Raw genomic sequence first — 25,717 nt, 5'->3', positions numbered from 1 at the left:
GGTCTGAAGTAAGTTTCTTTTTCAGGCATCTCAAATTTAGCTGGAGCATCATGTCCAATGGACTGTCAGTACTGTGGCTGAATGCATCTCACTCAAAACCGCTCCTGCCTCAGGATTCCGGAGCAAGGACCTGTTTGCCAGGTCCTGCCTCATGTAACTCCTGCAGGCCACATCTGTGGTGGTGCCATGTTTGTTCTTTTGTACCAGCTAGATAATACAAGTCCATCTTTCTCCTCTTTTATTGTTCTCTATTTTTGTGCTACAGTATCTAAGTAGTGACTGATGTATGTCCAAACCAACCAAAAAAAAAAAATTCTTATGTTCCCCTGGTAGCCAACATGGTAGTATCCCTGAACTATTGCACAACATGGGGTCAGAGAGAGAAGTTACTGGTTTAGAAGAAACCTGTGATGTGCTGTTAAAGAACCAGTGCAACTTGTGAAGGTCCTGCAGGAGCTATTTACTGCACTTACACCAAATATGCTTAGTTTACAGGAGAGGAGCAAGGGAGAAGGTGGTCTTCTGGTATCTGAATGGAGGGAAAAATGTGTGAGCTTATGCCATGTCCATCCTCTCTTCTCTTTTTCCCCGTCTGCCATGTTCTGGCTCTTATTTACCTGTCTATACTATTCTTAAATCCAGACTTTTAAAAGACCTTTTAGGGAAAAAAGTTCAATGGAATGGTTTTGTCTAGGGAAATACTGTGCCATGGTAGTGCTTACTGCTGTTCCATTGCAGAATGAAATTTCTGATATATCTTTCAGCCTCAAAGCAGCCACATCATTAGACATTCAGCTGAGTAGAGGAGGGAAGGATACAAGTTTTGATTGCTTTTTTTGGTTAGAAAATGATTACCAATGTTGTTACACTCTCAGGTGCCAACCATCTCCATCAAAAGTATTTTTTCACTACCTTCACTTTACCAAGGGAGAAAAAAACTCCAGAGCTCTTACTTGATGCTCTTTTGCATTACAGTAAAACTTCTGTGCAACAGCCAAACTTTTTGTGGAGTGAGTGAGAACGCTGTTTCCTGCACATCTCTTCCCTGAGTTAGTGTAGCTATGCTGGGGTGTTGCATGTCCTCTTCACTTGTGAAATCAATGCTGGCCTTCCTGACTCCCACAATACATGCAACACTTCATTTGTAAATGAGTCATAGCCTCTCACATGAAGTCCAATTTCTTTTTGTTGTGCTCCTTGGCTCCTCGTCAACAAGTTAAGTTGAATGGGCACAGCAGACTGGGGTGGAGGGGAAGGCTCTCTTGTGCAATACTTGTCATAAAAAGAGGTTAAAAACCTGCCTCCTTTTCTGACCAGTGTGACTCTTGGCCAAGATTTTCAACAGGGAACCTTGAGCCCAGGGTATCTCAGAAAACTCTCTTACAGGCTGCCAGGCTATTCAGGAGTGACCTGAGCCTTCTGTGGGGACAGTCACATTTGGAGAGAGCAAAGGTCTGTGGAGAGTGCTCCATGTCCAGAGCAAAAAACTTATTTTCTCATTCTTTCTGATGTGCTGTCAGACTGTCTGCTGATCCTACCGTTTGTCGAGGGTTGGTGCAATCTGATAAAACAACTCAGAGATCTGTTAGTGCCTGGTATCAGCAGCAGGAGTTGTTCTGGAGAAGAAGACCTGGAGATGATACTGAGTTTTTCAGAGTTTTCTTTATAACCAGTATTGGAAAGAGCAAGTCTTCTTGGAAATGGCAAGCCTTCTAGAATCAGGAGCTGATTAGGAATTTAGGCCCTTTGTTTTCATGGGGCTTTTAAAGAATCTAGAGGAAAGAGTTAGATCACAGTAGTTTTGAGTTTAAAATTCCTGTAATTGGCACTTGCAATGATCAGTACATAAGAAAATCATCAATTTAGGATACGCCTCACCCTTTGCTAGAGAGACAGACCCTGTAGCTTTCTCTCAGTCACAGTGAATTAAAGTTGAATGCTCATATCTCCATCAGGAGCATAAACTATACGGAGGGGAAGGGGGTGTATAAAGAGTTTCTGTAGTTCTCTAAGAGCTGGGGATTTCCAATGTACTGTCTCCACTCAAAAGATTGCAACTGCTAAAGACTTTCCCAAGGTTTTCCATCTGTACTGTCATAGTAACTCCTTAGGGAGTTTATCTGTGAATGATCCCAACTCCAAGAAGCCCTTTTGTCATAGTCTGTGACACCAAATAGGAGGTTTCAAGTCTCTTACTCCATCTCTGCCACTGCCTCTCCCCAAAATGCAGACAGAGGAGTTAGGCTGCTGCTGTGGTTTGTGATCATTAGGAAGGGACCTTGAGGTAGAGAAAAATTTTTACTTGACTTACTGTGTTGCATTCAAATACAACATGCATCAGCCTTCAGTGGAAAGGGCGATGCCTCCACTTGCTCCAAAAGTGATTTTTCTGGGGGTAGGATACTTTGCCAGCAGTTCCTTTTCCATTTCTGTGACTAAGGATAGTCTGAGCCTATCACTTTAAAGTCACATTTTCCTCCCTGCCAAAGACATGCTCTCCATGCAAAATGTTAATGGAGTATAAATGCCAAAAGGGAGGCGAGAAATGACCTTCCTGCCAGTTTCCAGTGGGAAGCTATTAAAGGCTCTGTGGCAAGTATGGAAAGAGTAAAAGGGTAATATATGTGTTTCAGCCACAACTTCCCCAGCTTGGTAAATGAAGGAGCATTGTCCATGGCTGGTTTTCTCCAGACTGTTCATATAAGTCTGGTAATGCAAACTAACTGAAGAGTTTCATTTGGAACTAAATGTAACAAGTGTCTACCTTCTTTCTCTTCTTCCATTCCTTGCCCCATACGTGACAAAATTATTCAGAATGGCTTTTTATTTACATCCTGCTTAGGTACTTGTGTGCTGTTTATGTACCATCTCAGGAGCAGGTCTCAAAGTTTGGGGAATTTTTTTTTTTTTTTTTCTTGGCACATGTGAAACACCACATGCAACAGCCACATGCAGAAGTCTTTGAAACTCAGATTGGAAGATCTGGATCACAGAAGCTATGCTTTGAAGCATTCTTACAAAGGGTCCTATCAAAGAAGGTATTTCTTCTTTTAATTAAGAAGGCACTTTCATTTCTCAATCTTACTTTCAGTACTAGATAGTTTTCCCAAACTCCTGATTTTAATATGCTGTGGAGAGATAAACAGCTGTCTTTTCAATCAAGGTACGGTACTATTCTGATGTTCAAGTCTTTCTGAAACAACACTTTATGTGTGCACCTGTGTGTTGCTGACTGAGTTTCTTGAGAAAGACAGAAAATGCACATGCTGGAGAGTAATCTGTGAATTCTGACGTTTTAACTGGCCCTCTTTGCTGGCACATGAAGAGCGTGCACGTCTGGAAGACTGTAATGCACTGCTCAGAGAATGAGTGTTGGACCCTGATGAAGGCATAGGGCTTGAGATGCATACACTTCAAAGGTTTCCCTGCTCCCTTTAACAAGAGTCAGTGTGTCATGGGCAGGCATGCACACAGGCCACCTGTGACTCTGCAAATGTCCAATAGGCAGTGTCTTCAAAATCTGGCTGAATCTATCCTCTCCCTGCATTCCACCTGTGAATTGCTCCCATGTTATTTATGGCATTGGCCTGCTTCCAGTACGTTGTGTGTGCTTTGTGGGGTGCAGCACAGTAACAATGCCCAGCCTCTAAGTACAAATAGGATCTCTGTAGTCCAGCACGTGCAGGCTGGCATTCGCTTAAGATGGGAGTTTTGGAGGCAGAGCATAACTGCATAAATGTGATGAAGACCTTTTTTATTTCCAAGAAGAGGGGAGAAACTGCCTTGGTTTGCTTTCTGGTGGCTTGCAAGTGGAAATTTGGTGTAGCTTTGAAAAACTGAAGGTACAAGATCTTGAAGCTAAAAATAAATAGCCAAGGAGCTCGCCACACAGAAAATGATTGACACTTGACACGTGAAAAGGCTGTCCCTCATTGTCTTACACAATAGAAATGTCTCTTTGGTCATCTCCTAAGGAGCTTTTATTTCAATGTAGTAATTGGTAAGCAGTGCTCTTACATATTAAGAACCAGACTGTACTACAGGCTTTTAAATCCATCTCTTATATGTGAGGGGTTGATTTAACCACTGTCAGCATGCTAGTGAAAGATAAGCTTCAGCAAATGCAAGTGCCCTAATTCTTCAGCAGGGATAATGAACACAAAGGACTAACTTCTGCTTCTAGTAACTGATGACTGTAGTTGTGGGATGCAGGTGAGATGTGATAGTTGTTTTGCTTTTCTCTGCAGTTAAAAAAATTTGTTACATTTTTTACTAGCATGTTTTGTAAATAAGGAGGGGGAAACAGGAGGAGGGAAGCTTTTTGGCCTCTTGTCAGCAGATAATATCCAGAATATGTGTTTGGTGTTCTGCTGAGACCCCCATGTTTTGCAGAAAGTTAAAAAAGGAAAGGAAAGGAAAGGAAAGGAAAGGAAAGGAAAGGAAAGGAAAGGAAAGGAAAGGAAAGGAAAGGAAAGGAAAGGAAAGGAAAGGAAAGGAAAGGAAAGGAAAGGAAAGGAAAGGAAAGGAAAGGAAAGGAAAGGAAAAAGGAAAGGAAAGGAAAAAGGAAAGGAAAGGAAAAAGGAAAGGAAAGGAAAGGAAAAAGGAAAGGAAAGGGAAAAGGAAAGGAAAAAGGAAAGGAAAAAGGAAAGGAAAGGAAAAAGGAAAGGAAAAAGGAAAGGAAAGGAAAAAGGAAAGGAAAGGAAAAAGGAAAGGAAAAGGGAAAGGAAAGGAAAAGGGAAAGGAAAGGAAAAGGGAAAGGAAAGGAAAAGGGAAAGGAAAAAGGAAAGGAAAAAGGAAAGGAAAGGAAAAGAAAGAAAAAAGAAAAGGAGGCCTTTTCAACAACAGTATGGCAGTAAGAGAAGAGTCTGTTTCTCTGTGTCTTTGATTCAAACTAGGAGTCTACAGTATTTTTACGTGCTCTAGGAAGAAACTTTTGTGTGTCTCACTGATGCTGAGTAGATTTACTTCTGGAAAGGCTATATATAAACTTTTATTTAATTCACATGGTTCACAAACAGGGTGCTCAGAAAAACCCCTCCACCAATATCTTCAGCAGTAAAAGACTCTGGATGACCTCCTGTGCCACAGAACCACTGTGAGTCCTCAGAGCTGAAAGGAGATTCCATGATTTCAGATGTGTTACATGATGCTTGTAGGCTTGGACAGTGTCCCCCTTCAGTTATCATTAAAGAGCAGCAAAGGAAGTTAACACAAAAACATGAATGCTGAGATCTGATTAGAATCAAGCGAAGCAAGGAAGTGCAGAGTTAAGATTTATATGCAGACCTTAATTAGCTCCATTGTTCTTGAGAACCTAAGTGTACACAATGAGGAACATTATACTTGCATCTCCAGAGCTCCTCAGTACCTAAACATAAGACTTCAGTGTGCTTTTCAGTCCTAGATTTTTTCTGTGTGTTGCCTTTAAGCAATAGCAAAGTCTAATCTTGTGCATTGTAAGGTTGTGGGCTCTTATGTTTTAGTTTTCTGCAAGGCAAAAAAGGGGACACTCTTAATGAGTTTAGGTTTCTGGTGTAATTTGTGTCGAGGAGAAGGTGGTCTGACGTGGAAGGGTAGTGCCGCCCTCCTCACGGGCAGTAACATAAATCTCCCGTATAACAGAGCGTATTGAGTGTAGCTTAGTGCTGCTTTGTTACCCATGTCACAGTTCAAATAAGCACAAGCCACTTGACAGATTAGACTCTAGTCTCAGAGCACATGGCAGTGCAAGACCTTGATCTTTCCACATAAGTACCCTTTCAGGAATATCACCTCCTCTGAAGGTCTAGTATTCTCAGGGATGTTTCCTCCCCTTCTCACCTTGAAGAGCTACAAAATAAATACAAGCCTTAACTTAGCATGCACTTAGAAAATCCACGTGATCTTTGTGAGGAGTTGAGGTGCTTTTAGTCCTCTGCCATAAACCTGACATGTGATTCCTCTGGACATGTTAGCTCTCAAGGTTAACAAATAACATGTTGTTTTGTTCACTTTTTGATTGGTGGTTTGTCTTGTAGCTTGTATTTCAGTTGGCTGATTCTGTGTAGAAAATGCTGGTGGTGAGAAAGTTTGCTGAGACAGTTCATATGTTAAAGTAATCTTTGTTCAGCCTGTTGTGCATGCACATCAGAAATACTTGCATCACTTCTCTTATGAACATGTATTCCCTGTCCTCCTATCCTCTGAAAAGATTCCTGGGCAAAGTACCCACAAGAATGAGGAAAAAGTCTATCATAAACTGCATTAGTGGTTGCTGTCACTCCACCTTTAATGTATGTCTTCCAGCTTTACCTTTTTTTCCCCCCAGTATATAACCTGCTCAACCTGTTCTAGTTCAGCATGCTGGAACCAGCAAATGGCAGAACATACCCCCCTTCCTCCACTCTCAGAGTCATCAAGTTTTTCCCTCTTTATTTCCTCCCCGCTTTTAAAAATAGGCTATTCCATAACAATAGATTGACAGCTAGATCAGAGAAGCTTTTGTAGCTGTTAAAAAAAAAATAAATTAAAAAACGAGGGGAATCTTGTCATTTGGACTTAGCCAGATCCTTTCACTTCGGTTGTTAAGCCATTATGCTCATATGCATGATGTACACAGCTTAGGCAAAGACACAGCCTTTAAAGTAGTAGTGCCATTATACAACTCCTAAATAGCACACAATATGCAAATACTGCTTTCTGTTACTTGAGGATATCTGTACATAGGCCGAGTTCTTCAGGCTGGTCTCTTAGCTGAAGTTTGCTAAACACTCTCAGTGATTCTTTTGTAAATCCTCAGTCAGCTTTCCAGTGCTGACTCATGTGGAAAAGATACCTTGAAACAGAGAAGGTGTACAACTTCTGTGTGGCTCATTTTTTACACCAGGACACTTCAGCGGTAGCTTTTTTGACAGTTTCAGACAGAGGGGAGAGAGAGTAAGGTGACAATTGTTCACGGACTGAATGAATTCCACTGGAGGGCTAAAGTTCCCAAACTCCTGTAAAGTAGCACAGGTAATGCAGGGAATTTTGTTTCCAGTTTGACTAAACAGACATCTAACAAGATGTGAAACTTCTTCCTAGTGCTTCTCTTCTCAGCAAGGGAATGCTGTAAGGAAGGAGGACCACATGTTCAGGAACAGGAGAGGAAATGGGCTGAGCATGTGAAAATGCTTTTGCTAGGATGCTGTCCTCAGCGCTGGGAAGTTTGCAGTTTGTGTGTGTGCAGTGATAACCTTTTACTTCCTTGCCTCTTGAGATACTTGGTGGCTGCTGATACCGGGGTAACGTGGAGACCCTGCTTTTAAGGAAGATGTGCTTCCCTTATCTCGTGCAGCTTCCTTGCATGTGTGTGTGTGCTCATTTGTGTGTGTGTGTGTGTGTGTGTTAGGGAGAGATACTCGGCTCCATCTGCGCAGCGTCCCCAGCAGTGCTGTGGCCGTATGTTTTTTCCTTCTTGAGCTGTGTGACGCAGCGAGTTGTTCTGTGCTCTGCCATCAGGATTGCTCAACAGAGGAGTGTGAGAGGGAACCAACAGCAACAGGGCTTTGCCTGATTCTGGGAAGTAGCTGAGGCTTATGTTTGCTTGGTTAAGAAAGGGGTGTGGTTCTGGAAGGGAGGCAGGACATACCTAGGACTTCTTTGACTGTGTTTGCTCTTTAGGATAAACCTTTTTCCTGTTGTTATATACTTTATCTAATTTTCTCTTTCCTTCTCTCTCCTCTTTTCCCCCTGTTACTAAAATTTAAAATGGCCTTAATTGTTTTTATCTTCTAATAATACTTGTTTTCTTTAGACGTAAAGTTTTCTGAAAAATCAGCAGCAAAGTAACTGAATAAGGTTATATAGTGTGGTAACTAAAGGACATGCCAGAAAACCACAAATCTCCAAAAAGATTGAAGGAAACAGTTCAGAATGGCGCAGGCTAGATTTTTGGTACACTTTAAAAAATATTACTTGTGCCTGATTTTACTGTTGTTAATACAATTTTTCTTCAAGCTTAGGGAACTACAGTGACTTGTGAAAAAGATCTTGTTTAATTGTCCCATACAAAAGTTTCTTACAGCTTAGAAGTTTCCTTGCAGTATTTGGCATTGTTAATTTAGGTCTGCTCTGAACATAGTGTAAACTGTGTGTGACAGCTTGGTGAAGTGGTACTAGGAAGCTCACACTGCACTTCCTTCTCTTTGCTCTCCCTTATTCCAGGGTTGATGCAAACTGCTTTCTTCTGTAGTCCTTTGGGAAGCTTCGGTTTGGAAGCATGGTTTGAATCACTTCCCTGTCACAGCATCATCAGGCAAATATTTGTCTCCCTTTTTTTCCTTTGAGGTGTTCTGACAACGTTGCTGTTAGGGAATAAGAGTAACTTCGAGCCAAGCTGGGAATGCAGTTGTATCAATTTCAGCCTGTTTGAACTTGCTGAGTCTGTGTAGCAAGTAGTTGTTTTAATGTGAATACAGCGTAATTATTCAGAAGTGGTACATCCCCTTCATTGGATTTGTAGAGCATTATCTTTCCTCTCACTCATGCTTACAACTTGCCTTTATTCACAGCAAAGCAAAATTTTTCTCTAGGATAAAAATATAGAATGCTCTGTGTGCATGTGTGTATATCATATATCCTTAGGTATCATGTATTTATTGGCAGCTGTGTGGCACTGGCTAACTTTGCAGACTGTCCCGGTAGCACTGAAAAGAGATTTGAAATCTGTCATTTGAATTTAATCACCGGTGGCTTTTTCAGCCGTAGCACACCCAGCCAGTTTTGGTGGACCAGAATAATGGCACTTCTGTCATTCCAGTGATGCTGTCTGCCTGGAGAATCTCACTGCACCGGGAGCCAGGCACTGCGGCAGCTGCTCTGAGCCGGGGAGGATGCTGAGGGCATGTCTGTGTGGCACCTGGGGGATGCCAAGGGGGAGGCTGCCACCGCATGCTGATGTATGGGGAGGCACCCCAGGGCCACGTTAGCCTTGGCAGACAGCGTGAAGAAGCGCTGGAGACTCCATGAGGATAACGGGGTGTGCTGCTGTGCCAGCAGGATGGCAGTGCCTGGCTGCCATGGGGAGTGCTAGCAGGAGGATCTCTGGCTGGCCTGCTTGCAGACATGTGGCTGAAACGAGTCGGGGCACCCCAGTCTGATCCTTCCTGGGACCTGTTCGCCCCACCCTACCGTTTCCCTGCATGTGCTGCAACGACTTACCTACCAGAGTAGTCACAGAAACCTCTTGCTGCTCAGCTTCCTTCTGTCTGTCCCATGCTGGCTACCACTAGAGCATATGGGGGTGCTTGGAATTTGTTTTGAGATAGCTCTGCAGTTGTAAGAGGGAGTTTCCCAGGTGATTGGGATTTTGTCTCATGACTTGCTGCAAAGCATGGGTGTGTGTCTGAGAACTTTTTGGGCCATTTTTGGGGTTTTTTTTGAGGATACAAATATTAAGCCAAAGACAAACAGAAACTTGTCCTAGTACAGATCATGTCTGATTTGCAAAATTACCTACATCTTTTTGGTTCCTGTGATTACAACTGGCAAGGGCTGAGTGGATTGCTCTTAAGTGGGTGATGTTGGTAATTAACACTGGATATGCATTGTCAATGCAGATTCTCTACATGTTTTAACAAACAAACAACTGACTAAACTCTTTCAACCAAGGGCATAATGTTACTGCACTTTTGACTTAAGTTTCAGGCATATTCACAAGACTCTTAAGGAGGGACTTAGCAGCAGGGTTTTAAACGATTGTTCCTAAAAATACTGCTGCTTTACTTTCTCTCTGTTTAGGATTTACTTCCTGTATGCATCAAATGGCAGGAGCTTTGAAAAGAAGTTCCCTGTGTTTTCCTACATTTCCAGACAACTTAGCCTGAAGTATCATTTTTTCAGAAGAATGAAACAAGAAACAGTGACAAAGATAATGTGACGTAAAAATATCTGAAAGGAGTGTAATTTTAAAGGCTGTCTTCTCTTTCTTTATGAGATATTTTCCATTTCATGAGGCCTGAAGTACATAATGGTCCAAATTTCAACCTGTCTTGGATGCATCCTGCACTCACTCCTGTTTGTTCTGATACCATGGCACTAAGCTGAAGATTTAGCAAAGCAGACTATATTTTTCTGATCAGAGATGTTTAGTCATGTTCTGAAGGATAGACTTTTTTTCTTTTTTTTTTTTTTTTAAGTATTGAAAAGGGGGTTTAAAATGGATTCTTTGGAGTTTGTTTACTGTTATTTGGGAGGAGTAATGTATGTGAAAGATCTTGAGACACAAAACAGTGAAAGACATAAAGCAATTGAATCAGCTAAATTGTACTGACCAGCTCAGTCCTTCCCAGACTAGCTTGGGAACTTGACCAATTCTTCTTGTTGTAAGGCAAAAACCAAAGTGTACTGTGAACAAGGTGAAGGATGGAAAGCACTGATTTTTATTTTTTGTCTTTGATTTCAATGATTGGCTGTGTGGCTTCCTTGTCTTCAGATAAGCATCAGATGTATGAGGATTTTCCACTTGGTTTTGATACCAAACTGCTTAGAAATCACGAGGGAGATGAGGAATAATCATATGCAGTACAGTAGAGTATAGGGTACATCTAGTGGTAAAGTGGAGAAACTTATAATAATATGTGGGATATGAAGCCAGAACCTGAACTTGATAGTGTCAGATGATCTCTCTGGACTGATAATGCCGGGATTCATTGGCCTCCCCACCACGTTTCCACAGACGTGAGGGAGGAGGAGGGTGTTTATACATACACTGGATTCTGTGCTCAATAATTAATCTTGATTTAGATGTTGGGACTTTCCCAACCCTGCCTCAGTGAAATTGCTTGCTGCTCCCCCTCTGGACATGCTGCTCCTTCTAATCAGACCTACCTGGCATAAACCTCTCTTGACTGAAAGCCAGCAGTGCTTGTGCTGCCATAGTTCTAAGGGAGAGGCTTAACCCTGAACCCTGCTCAGGGACTGCAAATGCACCCTTTTGTTCCATACCTTCCTTTAGGCTGGGCCTCCAAGCCAGACGGGCCTTTTTTCTTTGGGACCTGAAGCACATCAGGAGGCATGGAAACTCAAGGTGCAGCTACAGTGTACTTTTTTTTCTCCCCAGAATTAAGAGGTGAGGGATTCCCACGCATGCTGAGGGATGATTTCTATCCAAGATCCAAAGTGGTGCTGATCAGGTTATCTGTATGCAAAGCAGAAGCTCCTGATTTTGTTCATAATTCAGTGGGACCCAGAGCCAGAAGCAGCTGCATCTTGCATTTGCCTCCTTCAGGATGCTTTGGCTGCTTATTCTAGCCTTGAGCCAGCCAGTCAAAACCTGCCCACGTTCTGGTTTTGGCATTGAAGCTGTAGACTGCCCTGTTTTGAGACCTCCAGAAAGCTTATACGATCAATATGCAAATCCCCTTGGCATTAAGAAAATACATCAGCCCTTTTTAGAGATGTGGTAAAGACTGGGATGTGACCAGCAGGAGCTGCATGTCACTCCAGCAGGATACACGCTCCCCTGCCCTCCCCATGAGTCACCTCCCATAGACGTGGTTCCCAACACCATCCACAAGAGAAAAAGGAAAAAGGTACTTGAGTTCTGCATTTGCCTATTACTACAGAAGTTTCATCGTCAATGTGAAATAGCAATATATTCACTTGCTGCTGTTTTAGTAGAATAGTCAACCTCCTGAAATCATGCTCTACATTACAGTGTGGGGCTGGAAAATTTTCTGCCCATTTGTCTTAAAAAAGAAAAAAAAAAAAAAAAAAGGAAAGAAGCCAGGGGAATTCTTGTGCAGTATCATCTTAGTCATCCTGCTCATGAGACCCTGAGAGGGGAGAGGAACGTTGTGGCAGAAGAGGGGAAGTAGAAGGTGATTCTCAGGGGGAGGATGGAATGAAAGGCAGTCAAGCACTTGAAAAAATGTGATTTTGTTGGGAGGGCTGACTGGCACACAGTCCTAGCACAGTTGGATCCTCTTGGCTCACCTGTGAAATTCTTTGTGTGAGGGGGAGGGAAGAGATTATGAGGAGTGCTTTTTCTCATACAGCTGTGCTGTGAAAAGCATAGTATATAGCAAGGTATTTCCTTTTCTTTTGCATAGCAGTTCTTAAGCATTAAGAGTTTAGTTCAGAGGTGGATCAGACCATGTTTGGAAAAGACTGAGTTTCCTCTTAGTTTCATTTTTTATTTATTTTTTGCAAATTTTTCTGGTTCTTTCTCTGGTCTAATTTTAAATAGAATTCCACCACTTCAGGAGGTTAATCGAGGCTAGCTAGCACTCAGTGTAAATGAGTCCTCCCTAATACAAAGCTCAAGTTTTTATCTCCTTCCTTCCCTGTGTGTATCATGGTTGGATTTTAGTGTTCCACCCTCAGTACTGTCCCAAGTGTATGTGTACTTGCATGCATGCTGGGAAGACTATGAGGTGCAGTTTTCTGGGCTCTGTACCTTCCTGAACTTGTCTGGTGTACTTTGGTTGCTCTGTAGAATGGCTCAGAGTCACAGTTCATTGATCTAATTTAGGAAAAGAAATCCAAGTTTTCATCCACTGTGATTCTCGCTGTCTCCTGAGCTGCAGTAGTGGTCACTTTAAAGCTGCTGGCACATGTTACTGTAACTTGCATCTGCAACTGAATATGAGCATTTCTGTGCATGTCCTTATTTTGCCCTTTTTTTTTTTTTTGCTACATTCTCACTTAAAGTGTTGAGTGTTTATCTTTATTTTTTAGAACTGATTAATGTCATATCCTTTTTCTTTATCACTGTAAGATGCTGAAAGCCAGCCTGACTTATGAGCCTGTCTTTTGCATTCTAAGTACGCCAGTGTTGTCAGGCCAAAATATGTTGTTATAGTCACAAAGAGAAAATAACTTCTAAACACAGCTTTGTTCCTGTTCTCCTTATATCCTGGCAGTCTAAACAGTGAGGTTGAACATTTTCAGTGTTACATGTAAGATCTAATCAAGGCAAACTCTTCTAAAGGAGTAAGGCAACACAAATACCTCCCCCCCCCCCCCCCCCTTAATTATGGTTAGGAAACTTTTTAAGTAGAAGAAGCCTCGGTGGAGGGAGTGTTTAAAAGAAAGGTTGTGGATGTGACTTGGCATCTACTGAAGTTCAACCCATGTTGGGTGATAAGTGTTGTCTGGAGGCAGAATGACATCCATGTTGCAAAGTAAAAGAGAGAGATGAAGATTGTGTCTATCCTTTGTACTTCTTGGCCTTATCTTCCCGCTTATCTTGGGCTGTAGCTCTAGTAATCTTTTTCCTCTCCACCCTAAATTTGATGCAGTGAAACTTGCTGAACCTGCCAAAGGAGCAACCTGCTGGCTGTAATGTGGGCAGGTTGCGACTCTCCTTGAGAACTCTGGAACCTGCTGCTTTGCTTTCGGAATTTTCCTTTTTTTCCCTAAATGATCACATGCATAGAGCTATCACAGCGGCTGTGATGTTTGACCTACCCAGTAAAAGTCAAAGGTGCAGTTAGGGTGTCTTCCTGTTTATAGCTCAATAGCTTAGGCTGCTTCCTTTCAAATATGTGAAACTAAAACATGAAGGGATCACCACATTCCTTGCTGTGCTATGGATTCTGCTGTGACTTTTAGGACATGGCAAAAGCACACATGTTGCATGAATGAGAACTGCAAGCAATTGGGGCAGCCAGTGACTGACACCAGACATAGCAAAGCCCCCGTCACTGGGGTGCTGTACCCATGTTAGCAAGCCCTGCCTTACTGGCATACTTGACACTGCAAGCACAGCTGAACTGCTTTTGGGACTTGCAGGAGCCAGTGTGTTTGCATGCATTAGGTTATGCCAGGCAGAGATGCCAGGTTGGGCTGGCACTAACCTAGAGGTCCTAAGGGTTTTTCCTGTTGGTGTGCTGTGAATGTGCCATCACACTCCTCTCAGGCAGGAGCCATCTCCATCAAAACAAGCACAGTTCAACAGGTGGAAAAACAGCAGAAGAACTTAGCCCTGAGGAAGCTGTTTTGCATAGGTAGCTGCTAAACAGTTGTGCATGCTTGTTAATGGTTGGAAAGAGGCTTCAAAAGAAAATGGGAAGAAAATGTCCCACTCCCACCGTGTAGCAGTTTTTTTGTTGCTTGTTTTCTGGATGAATGTGATTTAGTTTGACTGGTTTTGCTCCCTAGATACCTGAAAAGTAACTGGCCAAGTAGAGTTAGCTGTGCTTCAGCTGAGCTGACAGAGGCTTAAACAGTCGGGCCATGTATGAGTGCCTGGGGTGCAGGGACAGACAGGCACAGCAAAAGCCTCTGTCCTTACTTCCAAGAGATCACTGAAACTGGAAAATAGTTTTTACCAAAAATGAATAATAAAAGTTTAGACAAAGAATCCACCTTCTGGGTTTTGCTTTGCCTGTGCAGTTGAATATTTTGAATTTTTGTTCCAAGATGCTTTCTGAATTTTATCTTCTATCATTCTGGACCTTGAACAAATAACTGGTTTCTTCTTCCTTATTCTTGTGTGAATACAGACAACTGCAGCTCATGCTATTGTTTTATCACCCATGAAAGAAGCTCTAGCTAAAACAAGAAGTTAGATCAGTGCCACAGGGGAAAAAAATCCCAAGATTAAAGAAAACGAGGCAGCAGAGTATCTATAGATGCCTTCCTGCAGATTTTGTGAGACAAAGGTAGCTCTGGATTTATGTGGCTAAATCCGTTGCTTTGGTGCCTGTGATGCCAGAGCTACCAGAGGGCCAAGGCAGGGGAGTGCACAGCACTCTGTATGCTGTGTCAGCACTCTGGGTTTTCTCTGGCTTCTGTCAAACCTGGAGAGAGCCAAATGCTCAGCCATTCAGCATTTCTTCTCCTCCCATGTGGGTGACTGGCAGGGAAAAAGGTCTGAAATTTCAGCAACATTTCCATGAAGTATCCAATCTGCTGGGCGCATCTGCACATAGATGTGACTGACAGGTGTCACCAGTGTCTGTCCACCATTAGTGAGACCAGTGAGAGTTACTGGGGATGTGGGGAAACAACAGGCTTTTTCCTGGTGTACCTGATCCTCCAAGCAGCCTCAGCCTTGATGGATGCTGAAAGCAGACAGTAGCTGAACAGCCATTTTAATCTTGCATCTGTCCTGATACCTGTGGTGCTTTTGGCGTGAGGCTGTTCCTGCACAACACCCTGCAGCTTGAGACAGGCTATAGTTTGAGACAGTGATTTAAATGCCTTCATTTCTTTCAAAGCTTCTGAAATTGTGAAAGAAAACATTAAAAAAAGCACTGTGTGATGAGACAGTCTTCCCAGCAGCTCTAATGGGGTCTACTGTGGGTCAGTTTGGTCCAGTGTGTTGTCTCGAAGCATCATGCCCTTGGCATCCAAAACTAAAACAGATTTTATGTCATAACACCAAAGCAGTTATGAGGACGTGCAAGACTTGTCTGCATTACAACATTCTCTCATGTTAGAACATGATAGTGTGCAGTCATGTTAAATGGCACTGTCCTGAGCCGAGTTGTGACTGTGACTTCTGAAAGATTTGTCCAAGTGTCATTAATATTGACTCCATTGTGTTTCTTTGAAGTCAGTCATGTGGACAAATGGCAACTCCTTAGGAGCATACATTTGATTTATTTTTCAATGGCAGTATAAATCTGAAGTGAGGTTAAGGGCCCTACCTTGGAAAAAAAAAAATTAATGCGAGCTTTGAGTTGTCAGAAGAAGAAGCACGGCAGCAATACCTTCCATCTAACTAAAGGGAGCTAGACAACTGTGTCTTCCTCAGGTTGCAGATACAGAAAACCAAGAGGCAAATGGGTCAGGTAAACAGATGTTAATGAGATTGCTTCCTGAGTAATTCTGTCCCTTTCCCTTTTCCTGTGTCTTTGTGACAAGAAATAGTTGTTTTCCTGGGAAAGCAGGTTTGTTAACATGCCTCGGCAGTACAGAGTTTTGCAAGCCATCCCTAGTGCACTGTAACAGTGAGGCCAAATAATCCTGACTTCAAAGCTGCGCTTGAAATTTGATGTTGGGGTCCACCATTGTGTTAAGGATGAGAAGAAAACGAATATATTTAACAAATGTTGCTCTGGTGCTGGTGTATACCATCTCAACTTCTATACAGAGAGCCAGTTGAAGATGAGGTGCTTTTTTGCAACTGAGAGAAGTGGATTCTAAGCTGCAGGCTTTTGCTTACCAGACTGCCACAAGACAGGGGGGCTGGGTATATGGATTGCTGAGCAGGTTTAGGCAGAACCAGGACGTGGTGGATGGTGGGAATGGTCATGGTGCTCATGTAAATAGATGTTAGCAGAGCAAGTGTCGTACTTTGAGTTGGGACGCTGGCGAAAGCTTGTGGGCTCCCTGCTGTAGCCCCTCACAGGCCCAAGCACTGCAAAGGGCCTGTGCTGGATCATGCCCCAGCTGTTTTACTGAAGTTCAGGTCAGTTTATGGGATCTCTGGTGGTATCCTTTAAAGGCCAACCTTAGAAGTGGTATTGGCAATAAAATTTACATTTGACTTCCCGCCCTGGATTTGCCTGCTGACAGTGTCTTCTTCCCCCTCCTGCTCAGGCACATGAAGATCCATGAGAAGGATCCAAACAGCACAGCAAGCACCACTCCCCCCTCGCCACTGAAGCGCAGGCGATTGTCTTCGAAACGGAAGTTCAGTCACGATGCTGAGCTGGACAGAGAGGAGAGAACACCTGCAAAAAAGGTTCTTTACAGGGCATGAAGCAAAAGATGTTCCTGGTTACTTCCTAAATTGTCAGCTGTTTGGTTTGTGCAGTCAGCATAGATGTGTTACAGCTCTGCATATGAGTTACCATGCTTATCTTGTGTAGCCAACACAGTTGTCTGAGATTGAAAATTTATTTCTAATTTCAGAGATTGAAATAATTCAAATTTTAAAACTTTTTATTGTTTAAATTTTTGAATTTTCTTAGGATTTATAAAGAATTATTGTTGGATGACAAGAAGATGTACTATTCTTTTGCTACTGCAGCTTTTCCTCTAGCTTTTTTCTCCCCCTCCCATTTATTTTGTAGTATTCTTGGAGGATGGTGATTTAAACTTTTAAAAAAGCAATGTTTACTTCCAAAGCAATAGCAGCAGCTAAAGTCTGCTTTTGTCTAGATCTAGAGGAAAAAAACCCTACAGTATATTTCCCTTTCACAGAAGCAAAATCCTGCCTTATTGGAGTTACAAGAGTGACCAGAAAATATTTATTTGAAGGCTAGACATTTCCATTAGGGTTTTGTTTATGAAATATTTTAACACATTTCAGTCATTTGTTCAAAATGTATGGTGTCTGCCAAACTTAATTCTTTCCACTTTCTATCTCCAAATGGCAAGCTAGTAGCAGTTCCATTTAGCACAGTATCCCTCGCTCTGTGCATGCTTTTCTCCCTCTAATCAGAAGAGAAGTATAGAAAAAATGCAGAAGTTCATTGCTTCTCCCTGAACCACTTGACTTAGCAGTTGGCAGTATCTCAGTGGCATAAATAATTTAAGCTGACAGCTCCCCTGGCTTTCTAAAGGGGGAGGAATGCTAGTTCAGTGGTATATAAACACACGGGTTTATAAGTTCTTCAAATCACAGTTCCTCATTAGAACTGATAGATGTGTGACTCAGCTGCACACTTTATCTCCTACGGAGCCTCCTTTTCTGTCATGCATGTTCTTACACATGTGCCGAGGCTCTGTCGCTTACCCTCTCTCCTGAGGAATGAGTCCTTTGTGTTTGCTTGCAGCAAGGTTACACATGAAGCCTGCAACTTTTTGTAAGAGAAAGACTTTGAATGGATTGCAAGTTTATTTTGTTGCTTACAAAGTTGGTCTAGTGAGGTTTTTTTTTTCCCCTTTTTCTGAAGGTTGTCGAGGATGGCCATTCCGGTGAAGGGGATAAGAGGGCTGACGATGAAGTTTATCATTGTCCAGTGTGTTTCAAAGACTTTTTTTGCAAGTATGGGCTGGAATCCCACATGGAGACACATCCAGATAATTCATTGAGGTAAGAGATAGTACCCAGAGTGTCTCTGGTCACCAGATGGTCTGAAGAAGCCTGCTGGGGAGGGGCAGGAGCCCCTCAGCCCCCTGCGCTGTTAATTGCCCCCCTTTGTGGTTTTGAGCAGGTTTTTAAATGTTTTGCCTCATCTTGTGTCACCAGGGTGCTGTAGGGCTTAATTCTATTATTTTTTGCAAATACAGGAAATCTTGCCAGTTAATAGCTGGAAATGTTTTTAGAAAAAATTAAAGCCCCTCTTCCTCCCCTTGAAACCTATCACTGTTATATAAAACTGTGAAATGCCAACATTGCAAAATTTTAACAGGATAAACTGAAGATGCTTAAAACTTACTAAAAAAGAAACTTGATAAAAGTATTCAGGCATCATCCTATGAAATTATTCTGTTTGTGGAGAAGGCAGCAGCTGGATAGAAAGGGTTTTTCAGTCATTGGAGTGAGTGAAGGTAGATAAGTTTCTGGTTTCCAACTTCCAATAAAATGTTTTATGCTTTTCTGCCTTTTGAGGTTAGGGAATTATGTGGATTTTGGCTTAAATGAGCTTTTCTTAACAAGGAAAAGTTATTTATTAATTTTTCGGGAAGGTGCTTGAATGTTTTGTTTTGAATCAAGTAATTGCCTCTGGGACTCCTGAAACTGTTTTATTTCCTGTTTTTTACCGTAGAAAAATGTAGAGCCAGATACATGAAGATATAAAAGAAATTTTTCAAGTCTAGTTGAAACATGTAGAAAAGCTGCTACTTTAGGAGATTGTCCATTTGCAGAAGCTTGTCAATATTTTAAACTTATTTTGGGACATTGGTCTCTAATGATCATTTTGGAAGGGTGAAGAATTCAGCATCTTTAAGTGTCAACACTCACTCCTGGATAAAGGTTCTTAATCAAATGGCATGGAGCAGAGGCATCCCATTGTATTAAAAGGGATTCATTCTATTAATTTTTCCCATTTTAATTACAAAACCTTGGTAAATACATTTAAAATACTTTTTAAAGGCTTTGTTAATGTTGCAGTTACTGGGGAAAGGAGTTGAAAGCTTGGTCCGTTCAATAGTAGTTAATTAAACATACTTTGCTGTTTCTGAAGTAAATTAGGTAAATTTTCATTATAGATCAAAGCTGAAACAGTTCTCCAGTAAGAGCTCTACAACCCCCACAACATGGAGGCTGGAACAATTTTGCCTTACACTTCATACTTTAGAGAAAGTGGCTGGCATATTAGGTTTATCCTGGCATTACCTTCATTTTGAAGCTTCTCTGAATATATGACCTCTTTACAAAGTTATATTCCATGGACCTGAGTGGAGAGGTGGATTTTCTTCCTTTGAATGATGGATATGGATAAAATGGAATAGATATCCTTCTAGCTTGGCAGCTTTGCTGTCTGCTGTGGCAAGGCAGTAAGACACAGTGGCTGTGCAAACATGCTTTTCCTCTTTATGCAGCTCTTGCTCTAGTGTTAGACTCGCTTTGGGATAATACTCCCCTGAAATGGATTTTGCTACCCTTGATTCTATTGAGCAGCAAAGACTAGAATATGTCCCTAAATCAAAGTCACAGTTGACAAGCTCCGTGGGTATGATTTAAGAGTAGTGATGGGATGCTTATCTTTATAGAATTGTCTAGGTGATAGTAAGGGGGTTTTGTCAGGTATTTCCCTCAAGTATTTAAGATGTGTCAGTGAAGACAGGACAAGAAAGATGTGGTCCTCTATGGACAATTAATATATTAAAGTGTAATTCACCCTGCCCATCTGGTTTTAGCCACACCTTCTATCCTAGTCAAATGACACTGTCTGCCTGGCCCAACCTAACAGAAAACTCTGTAGTAAGCAGCGTAGTTTGGACTGCTGTTAAAGTGACTCTTGCATCCCAAACGAAATGGGTTAAAATCCTTGGCCAGCAGGGGCTGTAATCCCCTGGTTCCCAGGGTTCTGCAATACTGTTTGTAGGATTCAACAAGACACAGACAATGTACTATGCCATTCTCAGTCCTGAGTACAAGTGACTGAAGTCCTTTTCGTGAGGCTTAAGGCTGTTTTTTTGAGTGAAAGAGATGAAGAAAAGAGAATATTTTGCTAGAGTAGTAGATCGGGAGACCGATGTATATGGGTGTACTTGTGTCAGGGAAACAACCTGCAGAATTTTAGAAGGCTTTCATCAAATCCTGTTGTTGCCTTATTGTGGAAGACATGGGGAAGTAACTCTTGTTAAAGTTCAAACAAACAAAAAAGCGCAGTAACTGTGTTGTGAGCAAAGGGCAGGGATTGTAACACCTGCAGTCTCCTTTTATTGGCCATATTGTAAAAGCAGAGTCGCTTGATGATGACCTGTGAGGAAGGTATGGGATGTGTATCCCAGAGTCAGATACTCTGGGTCTGGTGGTTCGTTTGGAGCTACTGCAGTAGGCAGTAGCCCAGCATAGATTGTTTTGTCATGATCAAAAATAAGTGATGCTCAGTCTGCCTAGATCAATCTGCCTTGCCAAGGCCTTTCGTTGTAAGGGCACAGGTCTCAAACATCAAATTCATTTTTGCTCCCCTAGTTCCTATGAAAAGGATTGCAAACTGGCTCTGAAGCAGTGCACCAGTGTGCATTGTCTTTATGGTGGCACCAGCCTCCCTTCAGAGATGTATCCATGGCAGTGGCTAGGTGCCAGGGTGGGCAAGAGATTCTGCCTGGCTTCCCTGTGGTCCTTTAATCCTGCCATTTCAGTGCTGCTGTGTAAATACAGCCTCTTGTCCCCAGAGCTGAGTCTGTCTGTCCAGGCCACCCTCTGCTAAGTAGCAGAAAAGGTAAGGTTGTCTGGCAGCCCTATGTGAGCAGCTAGTATACAGGGTGGGCCATCACCCTTCCAGATACTGTCAAATGAACAACTTTAAATCACAGGGTTAGCTGTTTAAAGTCAGATGAAAAGACACTCCCCCTTGTTTTGCCCAGAACTGCTTTTTCATGTAAAATCCCAAGCAGGAGCACCTCATTGTTTACTTGCAGCAGAATAAACAATGCTTAATCCACTGATTGTGTGAGAGGGGCTCCCGCTTGGGAGAGTATCTCTTGATTATGTAAAATCCTAAATCATGCATCTTTGTCTCCTAATTACGGTAAGAACTGCCCTAGTCTTGCGAGCAATAATAGGGGCCTTTGTCTCATTGACAATGGGCTGTGGCACTGCATCTCCTTCATGGCATTACACCCCCTGGTCAATCTCTGTCCCTTTGAAGCCCTGGGTCCTGCACCCTAATTAATGACATGAGCTGGCCCCGGCAAGGTTGTCCGCAATGCCCATTAGCAGTGGGAGATGGCCCGGGGGCACTTTCTGACCCGCTTGGCCTCTCCACCTGGATTATTTAAAGAAGTCTGCCTCCCTGCAGCTGGGGCCTCAGTACACTGTCTATTTTGGTGAGTTTGTATCTGAGTGTTGATGTATCTGAGTGTTGATATAATTAGCAGAGAGCTGAAACCCTGCACAGCCAATAGGGAAAATGAGAAACCTCACAGAGCAGGGGAGTTTCTCTGGAAACTTTTGTGGCGCAGGGTTGCTGTCAAATGTGAAACCGTGCTTATAAAGGTCACCTGACAGCTCTGAGCAACATTAGCAGTGTAAGCACAGGAGATGTGAGGATTTCCCAGGGAGAAACCTCTCCAGATGCTGTGCTGGGTTTCTCCTCTTTGCTTTGGCAAATGCAATGGAACAGGCTTAAAGTTAACATGTGTGGCTTTAGAAAAAAAGTACATGAATTATAAAATTCCTCTGTCGGATTTCACTGTAGCCAGAGCATACCCTTTATATTTTCTCTTCTTCTCCTCCAGGAAGTTCAGTGCACTACACTGTACCAAGAGCTAAGTATTTTTAATTTTGCCTTCCTCACAGCAGCAAAGAGACATTTATGCTGCCTCTTGTGTCTGAGTATCTTCCCAAGGAGAGGAGGAGGGAGCTGGTGATGGTGTTTCAGTTACCTCCTTTCTTAGACTCATTCCAGTATAATTTCCCAGCAAGGATAGTTGTGCAGTTTGAATGTGGTAAAATGAACATGAATGAGGCTTATTATGAGACATTAATGAACATGATGAGGCTTTCTGACTACATTTGGTTCAGTGTGGCATTGCCTCCAGTTACAAGATTTGGTTTTGCTATATTTTTGTAAGATACAAGAAATAAGTAGACATTGAAGTGTGAAAGTCACTCTGCCAATGTCACTGAGCTGACGTGGTGACCAAAACCAGTTAATGCCTGTTGCCATGCATTCAGGGGAGATTAGGTTTTTTGACCTTCTACAGAGCCTGTCCAAACAGTGATACAATAATATATTAAGCTTTGTAACTTGAAAATCCTGGCTATATTTTCACAAGGACAACAAAAGCAGTACTCTTCCCTCAGGGTTATGTGCTTCTGTAAAACCTCCAAACAAAGTAAACCAAAAGCTGTTCACAGCCTACCTTGTTCTTCAAAACAGCTTGCCCAAGTTCTGCTGAAAGAGTTTGAACACTGCCATGGAAAGCTACTGTTTTGAACAGGTCACAGGTCAGTAATAGGCACAGCAACAGAAGAACTCAGGCCCTGGAAGGAAAAGTCTTAGGAGTCTCTGACCATTAGGATCTGTGGTCGTCTGCCTCTAGTTTTGCCAGGGTAACCACTGTGAGGTCTTGTTTTTGAAAACACTCATGGGTGGAAAATGCTGTCAATGTTTCTTGGTGTTACCTGACTTTACCAACATGGAGTGGACAACTCAAATGCCATAGGAATGGTCTTCTGGACTTTGTGGGTAAATTGAAGATATCTGTCACATGCAGCTTGCAATTCAGGCAGGCTGGTCACCAGGTTTCCCCCTTTGCCAGTACACCCACATTCTTCAATGTATGGTGGGATGCTGCCAGGTATCTGGACCTATGTCCCAGTCTTAAATCATTTAAGACAATGTGCATGAGCAGCCCCATTTAAGTCAAGACAAGAGGAAGTGGGTTTTAGGTGAAAAAGATACTAGCTACTTAGAATATGGTATGTTTATTGCCTAGCTACTGTTCTTCAAGGCAGTTCTGCACACTGGATTTAGGGAGATAAAACAGTAAAAAAAGATCGAATGGAGATTGAAAATGTATGGAGATTATTTCAGTCATTAGCATCAATAGAAAAGACTAGCACAATATTAGGTTGTTTTCAGAGCAGTAGTGTGACCATCTAAAAGTACATTGAACTGAATGCTAAAAGGAAAAAAAAAGAAAACAACCAGAAAAAGACCATTAGGTATCATTCCCGTTTTTGTGAATGCCTATCTCAGCAAGTTTAGGAATTCACTTTCTATCTGTTCTCTCCTTATATAGTAGGGAATAATCCTTCTTGCTTCCTTATTCTGAAGCACACTGCCGTATAGATGTGGCAAGCCTTTTGTGGGAAGAGGGTGTTAGTGATGCTACAAACTTGCAGGAGTGAAGATGTTTGAAAACTAGATGTTGTTTGCAATTAATTTTACTGCGAGGCAGAACTACGGGTTCATGGTGGGGAGAGGAAGCTTCTTCCCAGTAGCTGACACTGCTGTTACTGGAAGCAACTTGAAGGATGTGACAAGTCATCTTCATTCAACATTGTGAGGTTATAGAGTACTTTTTCTCTCTGTCACAACCGTTGATGTGCACATAGCCTCATTCCTTGTTAGCAGTTCAAAATAAGAAACACTGTGTTCTTTTAATGAAGATGGATAATTCTGAGGTTGTTGTATCATACACAGGTGTTGAGAGGGATGGAGAGCACTCCAGCATAGACATGTTCATGGTCCTCCTTGAACTCTGCTTCTGGCATACTACATTTTGGGTGCAGTGCTTCCTTTTTTAGTCACTGAGATTGTACCAGCAAGGACAGTTTAGGTACAAACTGCTCCGGAGTTACTAACACAGTTAATGCTACAAAACTTGTTACAGCCAAAGATGGAGGTGACAGGGGGTGGTGCTGTGACATTGCCAATTCAGCTGACTCTCCTGCTCTGCTCTGCTCTGCTCTCAAGCTGTTTGCTCAATGTCTTGCTGATAGAAACTAGGAACCAACTCCTAATCTCTTGCTGGCAGCATTTTCAGTGTAGGAGCAATTCCATGAGACAGCTGATGATGATGAAGTCCAGCTCTGGTAAATGCTGTGACCAGAAATATGCTGTGGTACAATGCAATTCTTGGTGAGGCAGAGGAGAGGGTATGCAAGCAAGCTGGTGAATGCATCCTTTTACTGAGCAAATGGAGAAGTAGAATCAGTGGGTTGTCTTGCAAAAGCAGAACAGAACTGCACGTTACATGCTTTCTGAAGTTTCTGTTCAGAAAAGAGAGCTGGGAAACATCTGAAGAGCAGCGCTGGCCTAGAAGTGGTCAACTCACATCAGGGAGCTCATTGTGTGAGGAAAATGGGAATCCAGAGCAGCCGGATAAAAATATTGGCTGGTGAATGGACACAGGGAGTGATGCTCTCATGTGAAACTGTGTGCTGTGTCACATGGTGTTGAATATCTTAGCTCGGCTGCCAGCACAGAAAGTGGGTAAATGCAAAGCTGACTGTAGAGGAAAGCTGCTTGTAAAAGGACATGCAGGAGGGAAGAGGGGCTGAGCCAAAATAGGTTATTAGCACGCCTGCCTGATCCTAAGGAGCAGGATTTGTTTATTCGCAAGCTCTCTCAAAGTACTTGGTGCTGCTCAGTGTGTTGGCAGTCATGTCTGCATGCTGAGCATATCTTAACCTGCAAATGTGTAGATACGGGTAAGGAACTGCAATCCAGATTCAGCTGTGCCTATATGTGAGCCCTGTTGTGATCAGTGGATTCCTATAGGGTAGAGAAATCCCCGGAGATGTATTTATCCTTATATTACTCATGAAAAGTACTGGTGTTTTTTTAACATGCTGGACACACAGATTTCTTTTTTAACTCTTGCTATTAAATTTAAAATTACAGAAGTACTTGGCTTCCATATTTGAAAGATGTGTTAGGAATTATAGGAAGAACTTTTCATTTCTTACTTTGAAAGAACACCAGAAGGAAGGTTCACTTGAGTTGGTATGCACAAATAACCACTGTTAGTTATTCTGGATGTTGTGCAGCTTCTAATTTTGGTAGCTGTAGAGGACTATTCTGGTCAGGTTTTTTTCCCCCCCAGATATATTTGCCGTAACTATTAAACCTTTCATTGTTATTTAAGTTGATCTTCAGCTCTTCCTCTGTGATTCTGTCCAGCCAATTTGTTGACAGTTCTGTTTTTTAAAACTCTGACTTCTATTAAGTAAAAAAAAGTCATTATGAGAAAATGACTACTTTGTGTGAGTGTCTGCAGGCCATCTCCCATTTTCCTATTATTTTGTCTTAGTTGTGTGTTAATTCCATTGAAGTAAATGGTGGACTAAGCTACTGTTTCACCAGGCCAGAGGTGTTTAAAGCTGACACTGTTGAAGTGTTGCTGGTAAATGCAATTCATTAAAGTGTTGGGAAGAAGTTTCTACTCATTTTCTCATTTTTCTTTGCTCACGCACAAAGGAGGTTAAAACATGACACAGCATGGCTCGTGCCTTTTTATTAAACCTTACAGCAGTTCCTTTCACTGGAGTTACTCTGACGGTGGGAGTCACTGCTGCTGACACTGGCTCTGCTGCATGCTGACAAATTTCTGAAGCACAACATCACCCCGGTTTATATCGGGTCTGTCCTGGCTCCTACACGATACTTTTCTTGCCTGGACCACAGTGCAGCCGTAGGAATGTACATAACGCTGTGCATCCCTCTATTAA

General features: G+C 42.3%; 1 protein-coding gene across 7 annotated transcripts in view; it reads left to right on the top strand.

Moving 5' to 3' along the window:
- The window catches only part of RREB1 (ras responsive element binding protein 1), a 122,062-nt gene that overhangs the window by 66,630 nt on the left and 29,715 nt on the right, over nucleotides 1-25,717 (top strand). For all 7 annotated transcript variants that reach the window (XM_058832489.1, XM_058832491.1, XM_058832490.1 and 4 more), the window contains 2 exons: nucleotides 16,513-16,657; nucleotides 17,814-17,953. In XM_058832489.1, the coding sequence (XP_058688472.1) occupies nucleotides 16,513-16,657; nucleotides 17,814-17,953 (285 nt within the window). The remainder of the gene's footprint in view (nucleotides 1-16,512; nucleotides 16,658-17,813; nucleotides 17,954-25,717) is intronic.

This window comes from Poecile atricapillus, chromosome 2, assembly GCF_030490865.1.
Source record: "Poecile atricapillus isolate bPoeAtr1 chromosome 2, bPoeAtr1.hap1, whole genome shotgun sequence".
NCBI classification, from domain to species: domain Eukaryota; kingdom Metazoa; phylum Chordata; class Aves; order Passeriformes; family Paridae; genus Poecile; species Poecile atricapillus.
The sequence above is the reverse complement of the archived record's forward strand: the minus strand, read 5'-3'. Positions and strand labels throughout refer to the sequence as shown.